The sequence below is a fragment of the Protomyctophum parallelum genome (genome assembly GCF_964188405.1).
Source record: "Protomyctophum parallelum genome assembly, chromosome: 2".
Taxonomy (NCBI): Eukaryota; Metazoa; Chordata; class Actinopteri; order Myctophiformes; family Myctophidae; genus Protomyctophum; species Protomyctophum parallelum.
In genome coordinates, this window is record NC_139699.1 from 25297690 (window position 1) to 25310420 (window position 12731).

General features: G+C 43.6%; 1 protein-coding gene across 5 annotated transcripts in view; it reads left to right on the forward strand.

The window, feature by feature from the left end:
• The window catches only part of vps13c (vacuolar protein sorting 13 homolog C), a 94720-nt gene that overhangs the window by 19860 nt on the left and 62129 nt on the right, over nucleotides 1–12731 (forward strand). For all 5 annotated transcript variants that reach the window (XM_083760100.1, XM_083760102.1, XM_083760101.1 and 2 more), the window contains 11 exons: nucleotides 1–48; nucleotides 4037–4094; nucleotides 5717–5844; nucleotides 6519–6625; nucleotides 7824–7998; nucleotides 8642–8704; nucleotides 9586–9730; nucleotides 10357–10457; nucleotides 11279–11421; nucleotides 11878–12070; nucleotides 12611–12725. The exon at nucleotides 1–48 is cut by the window's left edge and continues 33 nt beyond it. In XM_083760100.1, coding sequence (XP_083616226.1) covers nucleotides 1–48; nucleotides 4037–4094; nucleotides 5717–5844; nucleotides 6519–6625; nucleotides 7824–7998; nucleotides 8642–8704; nucleotides 9586–9730; nucleotides 10357–10457; nucleotides 11279–11421; nucleotides 11878–12070; nucleotides 12611–12725 — 1276 coding nt within the window. The remainder of the gene's footprint in view (nucleotides 49–4036; nucleotides 4095–5716; nucleotides 5845–6518; nucleotides 6626–7823; nucleotides 7999–8641; nucleotides 8705–9585; nucleotides 9731–10356; nucleotides 10458–11278; nucleotides 11422–11877; nucleotides 12071–12610; nucleotides 12726–12731) is intronic.

Genomic DNA, 12731 nt, shown 5'->3' on the forward strand with positions numbered 1-12731 from the left:
AATGTCAACAGCTCCATCTTTTATCGAGGCTCTTGGGAAGAGATTGTGGTGAGTTATCTTTCTAATACTGTATAATCGCCTGAATCATATTTTAAGTTCTAAAAGATTACAGCTGAGCTACACAGAGTGTGTGTGACATATGCACAGTCTGCGAAAATAATGCGTGTTGCTCCACTGTCTCCATTTGGGAGACAATATATGTGCGCGTGGGGCGCGCATATGCACGTAAAAAAATTGAACCGATCCTATTTTTACAGCATGCGCTATCTGGTGTAGCCGGTACCATCGACATACATTGAATCTTTCCAAACGCACTGTACGAGTGCAGTAAGGCCTCTTTCAGACGGAGATGGTCTCCAGATAAAACAGCAAAGTCCCGTTGCGTTCAAATTTTTTATTGACCCTTTACACGAGAACGCACACTCAAATAAACAAAAAAATATATATTCAGAATAACATACAGAGGAAAGAGAGGAAATAAAAGGTTAGAGTGGAAGGACAACTCGGCTCTCCAAATGTTTATCGAGCTACTTTACGAGCGGCTTCGCGATTATCATGTGTTTGATGCACTAATTGGTCAGTTATGGGTTGGGCTGGGTAGCTTTTATCACATATGCCAGTCAGAGATTTTTCCAAGTTGCATTTAGGACTGGGTTGGGATCGTCAACAGAAAAATCTGTAACCCCAGGACCAGCAGTTTCGTTATTGCAGGCTTGAATGGGTTTCAATAAAAATAGGACATGTGATGTCCTATGTCATATCAATCTGTGCATATTATTTTGTAATTGAGATACAAAGTTGTGAAATCAGTTGCTTTGGTAACGACAACGCATTGACGTCAGCGTGTCAAAGGAAGTGTGGTTGAAGCAACACAGTATCCTCATCTGGCTCAGTGACCACAGTATTCCGCCTGCTCCCAGCATGTGGCCTTCATGGTGACAGTCCTACTGTCCATGATGTGACATCATGGATAGGTTGGTTTTGCAAATATTAAAACTGGAAGAACCACGGAGGAAATGAGAACTGTGGGAAAACAAAGATTGGTCATACATGTACAGTATGAAAGCCTTTCATTCTAAAGGGGGGAGGGGACGACGACGACGACAAGAGAAAGCTGACAAGGTGTGCAAGGTGAAATAATTCAGTGTTTAAATTAACATTAGGTCGACCATAATCCTGACACTGGCAGTATTATGAATGTACAGTACATAGTCATGGGTGTAAACATTGAGTGAATGGTCTCATCTCAAATAATTAAGTTTGTCAATCGTTTCCATGTTGAAAGATGTTCATATATTAGAATAGCTGAAATAGCAGATCAGCTATAAACTTGATAAAAAATGCCAATAATTTCTTGGTATATTTCAGTTATTTGTCATGTCTGCATTACGCAGCCTAAAAGCCAAACAGAAATGTAATTTGTATTCATATTAAATATTCTAATTTCCAATGCCAAAAACACAATTTAATGGTCAATCACATGCAATTATTTGTGTGATTGTGAATTAATCGTCAACTTAAATGTGTAATGGTGACAGCCCTACTGTGTATATTAACAGGGCACTTGACTTCACCCCTTTTGCAAGCAGATCTTAATTTAATGATGGTTGGGAGACAAGAAACAGTTTCCTGGGGGGTTTTATGTGGGTTATTTGTGTTTTTAGATATTTTAGTGGACACTGGGCTCACCTCCTTCCTGGACTACAATTCCCATAATGCTTTGGTGCACTGCTCCTCCTTGTGGATAGGGGGAGGGCTGTCTTACTGAGACAACATGTAGTCCAGGAAGTAAGTGAGTCCAGTGTCATGGACACTTGGAAACACTAAAATATCTAAAAACACAAATTACCCACATAAAAGCCCCAGGAAAGTGTTTCTTGTCTCCCAAACACCATTAAAATAAGATCTGGTTGCAAAAGGGGTGAAGTGTCCCTTTAATTACCGACCGCACTATTTTAATTATATTGCAATGCTTTGTTTGGGAAAGACCTCCCTATAAAGCGGTTACCATTACTCCATCCATTGCTTCTTGTCATCTGTCTGGCACTGGTGTGGATGTGGATGATGTGTTTACTATGCAGGGACACGCCGTGGGAACACGCTACCCAGCTCTTGTTTATGTGGCTAAATGTCAGAGTAGAAGAGTTTAAGTAAATATGGATCACCTTGTCACATGTCAACATTGGAAGGTACATTGGAAACAACGGTTAGGCTCAACCATCTTTAGAGTTAACAGTGTAATCAACTTACTCATGGTGCTGCAAGACACTGACCTTTGGTTAAATATTATATGACGCACTGCATATATTTGGTACTCTGTACCAAATAAACACCTTGTTTTGTTTTGAATAAAAGAAGGCAAGATCACAGGTTCTTTGACAGCTTTGATTCTGCCCTGCATTTTAATGCAGGGCAGAATCAAAGCATCCGAATATGTTCGTAGATGGCGCAGAAAGAATTACATTTGTTTCCTGTCAACGTTATCAGATAACGTCTTAAATCCCAGATCAGCCTTTTCCAGTTCTATGTTATCCTGCTTTCAAAAATGAGTCATGCTTCAAAGACACAGAATGTATGAGACAGAGAAAGGGGGTGACGTACATCACAGGTTTGGATTCAAATCACTGACATCATGGCAAGGGGATACAGTACAGTACATGGTTCGCACATGAGCCGGAAGAGCCACCGAATCTGCATTCTCACAAAGGATTTTCTTTAGATCACTTTTAACATGATGTCATATGGCAGCCAAGTCTATGGACTTTTATTGTTTGTTTAGAGCACTTTTGCATGGTAATGTTTAAGACTGAGACAAGGAACCCCACACTTCAGTGGGGTGTGATCTTTGAGGGGTATACATGGCTTTTGAAGGTTACGTCATATGGCAGCCAAGTCTATGGGATTTTTGTTTAGAGCACTTATCTTATCTTATCATTGCCAGCCAGTGTGTCTATGCGAGACTACTACTACTATTAGTGACTCCTACAGTTTTGTCGGGGCTCCTGCTCACCAGGAAGCAGAATAGTGTTCCTCATACTGTGTGTTTACACCCTCCTGGTGAAACTCCTGGTGCAAATGAAAAATAAAAAGGTCACAGTCACACAGTAGACGATGCCCCAGGCGACGTGTGCGTGCACGTATTCTTTTCATGGTTGCGCGTGTCCGCACGGACGTTCATGCGTGTTTGTTGTGTTTTATTTGTGTGCGGTCGTTACACTAAACCAGATCAGGCCAGTGGTGTTTGCCTGTGTTCAGTCAGCTGTAACATCCTGAGGTTTGGTGACGTGGGAATGACGTGACAAATTCAATCTCTCACAGCTGGATGGAGAGCTCTTCCTCCCAACCTACTCTTCTAGGCAGCTACAGCTATGGTGAAAAGGGACTATCATGATGACTATTAATGCTTGATAAACTATAATAATAATTATTAATTTCACAGAATAGTGTTTATAGTAATTTCCTGCCCTATTTTCTCTGTGGTCACATGCCGTGACCTACGACCATATAAGGGAGGTGTGATTTTGTCTCCTCATGAAGGCCAACAATGGTCGAAACGTTGTGAATCTGTACGTAAAATACCAGTGTTTGTTTTAACTAAACTAAACACTGTGGAGCAGAGCTGTGTGCGGACTCTTCTTTTCTACACAGGGAGAAGTCATAATGATTATTGTAATGATAACATGCAATCAGTTAACACGTGAGGTCTTGAATGGCCTTCCGTAATGTTGGAATTACAATAGGCTCTCCTCTTCTCCACACTCCATTATTTCCAAAATCGTGCAATGTGCATAAAGCCTATTAATCTCAATATATCTCCTCTTTAAATGTCTGGCATTGTCCACTTTGTATGGACGGTACTGCTTTTTTTTTGTTCTTGTTTGTATCACACTATCATGACCCCACGTGAAACCTCTCATTGTAAACTTGTGTAAATTGAACTGAATGGAATTGAGGTTAGATCCCAAGAGTCTCTTTAACCACAATACCTTCTCCATATTAGAATCTCATTAGTTTTCTCTTCATGTTTCCCCTCCAGGACAAACTGAAAGCAGGCATCAGCACCAAGGACCATGAGCTGAAGGACTATCAGTACAGTGAGCATCACTCCTTTGAATCAGTGGCTATTACAATGTGAAAAGGACTGGGGCCTTTGAATGTGGCTTGTCTTCGTGTGTGTGTGTGTGTGTGTGTGTGTGTGTGTGTGTGTGTGTGTGGCGGTTGATGATGATGATAGCTTTCATCTTCACTTTTATCTTTACCCGACACATGTTAATGTAGAGTAGACACTCACATGGTCATTCACACACACACACACACACACACACACACACACACACACACACACACACACACAGTCACACACAGTCACACACACACACTGTGTCACCACTCACTCATGTGTCACCACTCACCGCACGTGTATATAACTACACGTGCGGTGAATGGTGACACACCAATCCACATGCGTATGTAGATTATGTACTGTTGAATCTCCATGACCCCTCATAAACCAGATCACGACCTCACGTGAAAGTGAAACCTCTCAAAATAATGTATTTAACTCTTAATAAGAACCTTACTTCTCGACTATGGCACAAAAGTAGTGGAAATAGTCAATCTACTATTTATATCTGCTACTATCTGCAATTATTGAAAAATAGGGATGCAAGGTAGCCTGACACGTTTCACTTCATTATTCAGACTGAAAGCCCTCCCCCCAACCAATCAGAATAGTAGGAAAGCAGATGACGTTGTTGTCAATCATGTGGCTATGGCTAACCCGTTTGCTAACCAAACAAACACAGCCAACGAGCGCTACTAGTATGTAAACAAGAGCGGTAAAATATGTCGGATGATGATGTTTATAAAACCTCTCATGTCTGTAACTAAACTATTTATCATACGTCGATTTAATAGCCAGATTGATGGTCAATCAGCTGCCAAGATCGGATTTTCGATCGAGACTGACGCACCCTGGGCAAGACCTACGCTGAAAAGACTATCAGTGGAAGTTGCAGGATTTTAGCGGAAGTATTGCCCAAGGAACGTGATGACGTTGATGCTTTACAAATCAGTTTACATTCTCCGCGAATGAAATAATTGTTGTGATTGGTCGGGAAAATATCGTATCCGGGGGAAATACATTTGACGGATGTTCCGGAGGATACATCCGCCGATAGCTTCTCTGCCTTACGTTGTGACCAGGCTTTTCTTTTCGCAGATAAGTAAGCCTGGGACCGAGGCTAAGACTGACGCGGTCATAGGGAGAGACTCCAGACCGGAATCGCCAGAATATATTTTCTTAATGGGCGATTCAGGGCTGGAGCCAGGCTAGATGCAAGGTTGAGGTGTTAAGAACTTGTGACTAAGTAATAACTTCATTGGATCCATTTAACACATGTTCGGTTTCCCATTTCCGGGTTTCCACCCGGCAGCGACATAGTTGTGTGTAAACATACCATTACCATTTTAGAAACGCAACTTAAGAAAATCATCATATATTTAATTAAAAAAGGTAATTCATGAGCAGGCAATTTGAGCTGTATGACTATGTATTGTCACACATACAGTACTGATGTGAATGATACATGGTACAGGCGTAGCAGCATGTCAGAGTGAAAATACATCTCTGTTGCGTGTGCATTTTTCAAATGCATCTCCTATGCATGAAAGTGATGATTTGACCTTTTGACTTTTATCCCATTTCTACTGACAGTCTTCAAACCCATCTTTGCCTCGGCTAAGATGCGCATCAACCCCAGTGATGAGATTGACCTGAAGTTTCCTAAAGCCACCCTGCACCTCGAAGTCCAGAATATTGCTATAGAGATGACCAAGCCACAGGTAAGTTTTACACGCACGCACGCACGCACGCACGCACGCACGCACGCACACACACACACAATTAGTGCATTTCCCAACATTGCTACTAGAAGATTTAAGAATGGTGATAGTACTTGGTACTATCTAAATATCATTAATACATATTTGATGCCTTGGGAGAGCAAATTAGAGCTGTAGGACCCGGCAGTCATTTATAATGTTCCTGGATGTTGGCCAGAATGGTGCAGTTCAAACAACATACGGCAGCGCTCTGGGTATGCCTGCAGAAGAATACACCTGCAATGAGCTTTTATTATCAATGTCCTCAGTACAATGTCCAACAGTAATCTAACACAGGGAATTTCCAATTATTTCATTATTGACCTTGACTGGCAGCTTCCTTACCCGTAACAATCAAATCAGGTGCTTCCGTGCCCGTAACAATCAAAACAATGATGCAATATCAGGTGATTTACTAACATCACAAATGTACTGTATACTGTACACCCGATGCATAAAAGCCAATATAACATAAATACAGTGCGTTTACACGATCATGCTCATTTCTGTCTTACTGTGTGTGTGTGTGTGTGTGTGTGTGTGTGTGTCTGTGTACGTGTGTGCGTGCGTGCGTGCGTGCGTGTGTGTGTGTGTGTGTGTGTGTGTCTGTGTACGTGTGTGCGTGCATGTACCAGTACCTGAGTATGGTTGACCTCCTGGAGTCTATTGACTGTATGGTGAAGAATGGACCATACAGGAAGTTTCGACCCGATGTCCTCGTCCATGGAAACACCAAGTCCTGGTTAGTCCAACAAACATCATACCATGGTTATGATATTGTTCTCATGCATAGAAGGAAGCATGAGTTCAGTCCGCTGCCCCCCCAGGTTGGCAGAGGAAGTGTAGCGCCCAGGATTACATTCGATAATTGACACTGGGTGAAAAAATGGGTTGCAAAATCGTGGGATTAGAAATTATTAAAAAAAGGTTATGATATTGTTACTGTCAGCTAGTAGTTAGAGGTCAATGCAATTCACTTCCTAGTAAGTAGTTAGCTGGTAGATCTAGAGGTCCTGGTAGGATAGAAAACCAGAAGTACTAGAGGTCCTGGTTGGATAGAAAACCAGAAGTACTAGAGGTCCTGGTTGGATAGAAAACCAGAAGTACTAGAGGTCCTGGTTGGATAGAAAACCAGAAGTACTAGAGGACCTGTTGGATAGAAAACCAGAAGTACTAGAGGTCCTGGTTGGATAGAAAACCAGAAGTACTAGAGGTCCTGGTTGGATAGAAAACCAGAAGTACTAGAGGACCTGGTTGGATAGAAAACCAGAAGTACTAGAGGTCCTGGTTGGATAGAAAACCAGAAGTACTAGAGGACCTGGTTGGATAGAAAACCAGAAGTACTAGAGGACCTGGTTGGATAGAAAACCAGAAGTACTAGAGGTCCTGGTTGGATAGAAAACCAGAAGTACTAGAGGTCCTGGTTGGATAGAAAACCAGAAGTACTAGAGGTCCTGGTTGGATAGAAAACCAGAAGTACTAGAGGACCTGGTTGGATAGAAAACCAGAAGTACTAGAGGTCCTGGTTGGATAGAAAACCAGAAGTACTAGAGGTCCTGGTTGGATAGAAAACCAGAAGTACTAGAGGTCCTGGTTGGATAGAAAACCAGAAGTACTAGAGGTCCTGGTTGGATAGAAAACCAGAAGTACTAGAGGTCCTGGTTGGATAGAAAACCAGAAGTACTAGAGGTCCTGGTTGGATAGAAAACCAGAAGTACTAGAGGTCCTGGTTGGATAGAAAACCAGAAGTACTAGAGGTCCTGGTTGGATAGAAAACCAGAAGTACTAGAGGTCCTGGTTGGATAGAAAACCAGAAGTACTAGAGGTCCTGGTTGGATAGAAAACCAGCTGTAATGCAGGCCACCAAGGACCATAGTTGACAACCGTGTCAGTACCCTGACGTGTCAAATCTATTTTGTTGTTGTCTGTTTTTCTTTCAGGTGGAGGTATGGCATAAATAGTGTCTTGGAAGTTCATATTCGACGCTGTAACCAGATGTGGTGTTGGCGCAGCATCAAACAGCACCGGGAGACCCTGAAGGCATACAAGACCGCCTTCAAGAACAAACTCCTTACCCAGGGCAAAGTCAACCCAGAGTCAGACCAACAGATACAGGTGACGGTACTAAAAGTGTTCTCTGGGTTTTTGAGTGGTGCTAGCGCCACTCTTATGTGGAGCTATGTGTGTATACAGTATGTATGTATGTGTAGTTGTGTACGTACGTGTACAGCAGGGTTGCCCGCGGAGAGCCCCCTTGTGGCCCCTGGAAAAATAAAAAATAAAGTGCGGACTCTGCCCCCAGCCTGGTACCCTAGTCAAAATATGGCCCTTGAGGAAAATTAATTGGGGAACCCTGGTGTATGTATGTATGTGTACTTACGTGTCCGTGCTGCAACACCTAAAGTGGCCAGTAGAGTGCACACACACACACACACACACACACACACACACACACACACACACACACACACACACACACACACACACACACACACACACACACACACACAGACACACACACACACACACACACACACATATACACAGAGGCCAGGGAGGAGTACTGTACTGTACTGTACTGTACTGTACTGTACTGTACTGTACAGCACCACTCACTTTGACCGGTCTGATTCTTATATTGCCGCCAGTGCCAAAGAAGGGGTGTGTGTGTGTGTGTGTGTGTGTGTGTGTTGATTTGTCCATTTCTAAATCTGTAAACACTAAAACAAATTGTGTGTTTGTGTTTTGTTTATGCTAGGATCTAGAGAAAATCCTAGATGTGTTCAACATCACTTTAGCCCGACAGCAGGCCCAAATGGAGGTAATGCTCTGGATTTGTTAATCTATATGACAATAGCATGTACTGTAACCTTGCTCTTGTACTGTATTAACAAGACTGTGTGTATGATATATTGCGTTTTTGTCACATATCCCACAATTCCCGTCACGCTGTCATGATTCCCGTCACACACCCCAGGCAAGCCCCCAGGTCATCGTGACATCACGATGTCCCCTGGTCACCCCAGGCAAGTTAGAGCCCGCTGCAGTGGTGTCCGATCCACCGGGATGCAGACATTTCTAACCTAACGATATCCGGTTCGTAAAGCCAGATATCACTGAGGACATTTGGGTTGTAAGGCCAAATATCCTGTCTCGTCCGGAAGGCAATGGAGTCTCTTGTGAGGAGCATAGCTAATGCTGATAGCTCCCTAAACCTCTTCGGATTCTTACTTATAATGGTTCACTAGATGCGTGACATGATGACGATGCCAGCCAACTTGTGACAGTCCCTTGATAACCACTGTGGTTGCCGCAAAGGTCACAGTTAACTATGGAATCATGCATTTCCCATCAGTCAGTGTACCACTCAAAATCCCCCCTTTATATGGTGCTCAGGTCTCGTGACATCACTTGCTTCTCGCCCCCCGGGCGTCTTACTGGTATGCAGTACTGTAACGTTTTGCACATTGCGTCCTTTTGGTCTGTCACTTGCTCCTGTTTTTGACCTGCATCTTCCCCTTTCTATTTTTCACACTTCCCATTCTATCCTCGTCGTCCCTTCTCCGTTCCCCGTTTCCTCTTGCTATGTTCCGCTTTCCTCCTTGACTCTCTTCGTCTTGGTTTTCCTCCTTTCTCCGTCGCTCCTCATTATTTATCCCTCTCTCCTCCGCCCTCTCTCTCTCTCCTCTGTCATTCCGTCAGGTGATTCGTTCTGGCCAGAAGCTTGTTGGGAAGAAGGCCGCAGCAGGCCAGAAGCAGGCAGGAGGAGGAGGATTCTTTGGCAGTCTCTTTGGCCGGAGGGCCAAGAAGGAGGAGCAGGAGGAATCCAAAGAAGCAGAGACTGAGAGTGCGTCTCCCGCCACCGCCTCAGTTCACTCTGAATTAATTCATGTCAAGGACCCCAATAATTATATGCATTTGCCCGCCAACAACCATCTGAAAATATGTTGTTCCAGGGATCCCCCAGAAGCAAAGAAATGTGTTAGTGCCACACTACAAGCCTGTAGATCTGCTATTTTTTTTTAAATAATGGTTAAAGTGGTTAAAAGCTAAGGTGACCCAGATGTGTTCCAGGTCTTACTGTAGATTGTTAAGCCTGATTTATACTCCTTGCAAGACGGTGCAGATCTACTTAAGTTCACAACCTGATACAAAACATTGTGAGCTTATAGATCTGCCTTTTCCGACGAGTGACACCATTGTGTCACTAACAGAAAAGCTAGAAAAAACATTTTCACAGTATTGCTGAAATGTTTTTTAGACTTCTGTAAGTTTCTCCATACAGAAATGATGGAAAGCCAACGCCTTTCCATAAATAATGTCCCTGTGACGGTGTGACCTTACAGATGTCCCTTGGATTTAGCTACTGTACCGACACTTAATTGTGACTTTACCGTAGGCGACATTTTCAAAGTTTGCTTAAAATATTTTAATTGGAGGTATTTTTGCTCCATATGTGTCCTCTGTGTTTAGGTACTGGCTTGGATGAGCTGATGACTACAGACGAAAAGCAGAAACTCTATACTGCTATTGGATACAGCGGCAGCTCGCATAATCTGACTTTACCGAAGCAGGTACTTTAGAACTGACTGTCTGCCTCTCTGTCTGTCTGTCTGTCTGTCTGTCTGTCTGTGTGCATGTGACCTTCTTTGTTTTCCTGTTTGTCAGACGGTCCCTTTTTTCCGTGCCTCCCAGCTCTGTCTGTGCCTGTCTATATTGTATTTATTTGTTTTTGTGGACAGGACAACGTGTCTTAATGAATGAAAATTTCCATCCGTAATCCCCACACATAAAACATGCAACATTACAAGAGGCACGCTCGGCTGGCACAGTGGTAAAAAGTCCCTGCCCACCACCACAGAGGTTGTGGGTTCGTATCCACCGTGGTGCATCTGGCTTTGTTGAGCGTCTTTCTCTATACGAACACAATTGGCCTGTGTTCGGGGAGGGAATCCAGGAAGGTATTCAAGACATTAAAATATGTGAAGGTTGTACACTCTTGTGTCAGTATATAGTATCTCCAAATAATGCTTCCCTGTACTGGAAAAGTAATTTGTGCAAACTGCACCTCACAATCCCCCTAGTATTGGCCGATGCCCCTAGCCTATCAGGCTTCCCTTTTATAAATGCCCCCATAGGAGGTGAGCATTACATGTGTCAGCCTGCATGTGCTTGACTGTCTTATCAGTCTACCTGGCAGTGTCTATCTGGGACCCACAATCCCAATAATGATAATGACTCCTCCTGTGTGCACCTGTCTGCCTGAAAATGTATATCCACACAAACGCATGCACGTGCATACACATGCACACACGCACACATACACAGCCGACCGGCACATTAACATGCCATCACATTAGATGAGAACCTTTATGAATGCCTGCTCTGGTTGCAGTACGTGGCGGTGATCATTACCTTCAAGCTGTACAGGACGTCGGTCACAGTTCGGGAGGAGCCCAACGTTCCAGAGATCCTCAAGGTTCAGATGATTGACCTGAGCACCACAATATCCCAGAGACCCGGGGCCCAAGCTATTAAGTAAGGCCCTTTTCTTCTCTAGTTGCTAGAGACATAAAACAGACAACATTAAGCTACTACTATAGAAGTGTTTCAAGCAGTTGAAGATGGATGCATGTTTGCAATTGTAACAGCTGAAATCAATAATAAATCAGTATTCCGATATTAGCTGGTGGGCATTAAGTGAAGGTGGGGGCCGCATGTGGCGAGACATGGCCAAAGCATTTCCGGGGGTCCCCAGCCAAAAACGTTGAGAACCCCTGTTCTACAGTATCAGATACTGTATCCGTATATCACGTGTCTACTTGATACATGATACAGTATGGGACGGAACATCCTCTCATGCATCCCTTTTAAACACAGATAATATACTGCAGCTTATTAAATGATTCTATCAGACTACTGTAAGACCACATGTACCTCTCTCTTCCTCCTATGTGTCAATGCTCTCTCTTTCACTGTCTGCACACTCCCCAGGGTTAATGTGGAACTGCAGCACTGGTACGTGACCGGCTTGAAGCAGCAGGGTGTGGTTCCTTCGCTCATCGCCTCGGTGGGAGACTCGTCCTCGTCTCTGCTGAGCGTCCGGTTTGAGCTGAACCCAGAGGACAGCGCGGCAGACCAGCTGCTCCACATCAACTCCCTGCCCGTCGAGATCATCTACGATGCTGTACGGATAATACATAACATGTTCATCATTGTTCACATCCTGTCCTGTTATAGCACCACGAGGAGGCCGGATTTAGCAAAACCAATGTTTCAATATTACTCCTACAGATTGTGTAGGACATAACACAAATCGGTACACATTATGTCTATAGTTGTGTGATCAAGACGGATCTGACCGATGTTTCATATTCTATTGTGATTGGCTAAGATTGTCACCTAAAGTTTGCTATATGCTGGATGGAGGATCCATGCAAGCATGCAGTCTTCCATTAAACAACAACACAAACATTTGAACCACTACAGTCACAGAGGTACTTTATTTTGCTTGCCCCAAAAATATGCCCCAGGAATATCACATTAGGCAAAGGAGAATATACCCACCACAATGATCCTGGTCAAACCTATACTGTACACTAGTATGTCACCTACAGAGAGTTGTGCAATACAGTAGGTGTTCTTGGCATCTGTAAGTCTGCCTCCAAGATGTTCAATATCCTCAATAGAACAGTGCAGTAAATGTTTCTGTCTGCCCTTTTTCCAGCTGACAGTGAATAGTGTGGCAGACTTCTTCAAGACGGGGAAGGGTGTGGACTTGGAAATGCTGACCTCAGCCACTCTCTCCAAACTGGAAGAGATCAAGGAGAAAACGGCTACAGGTGGCT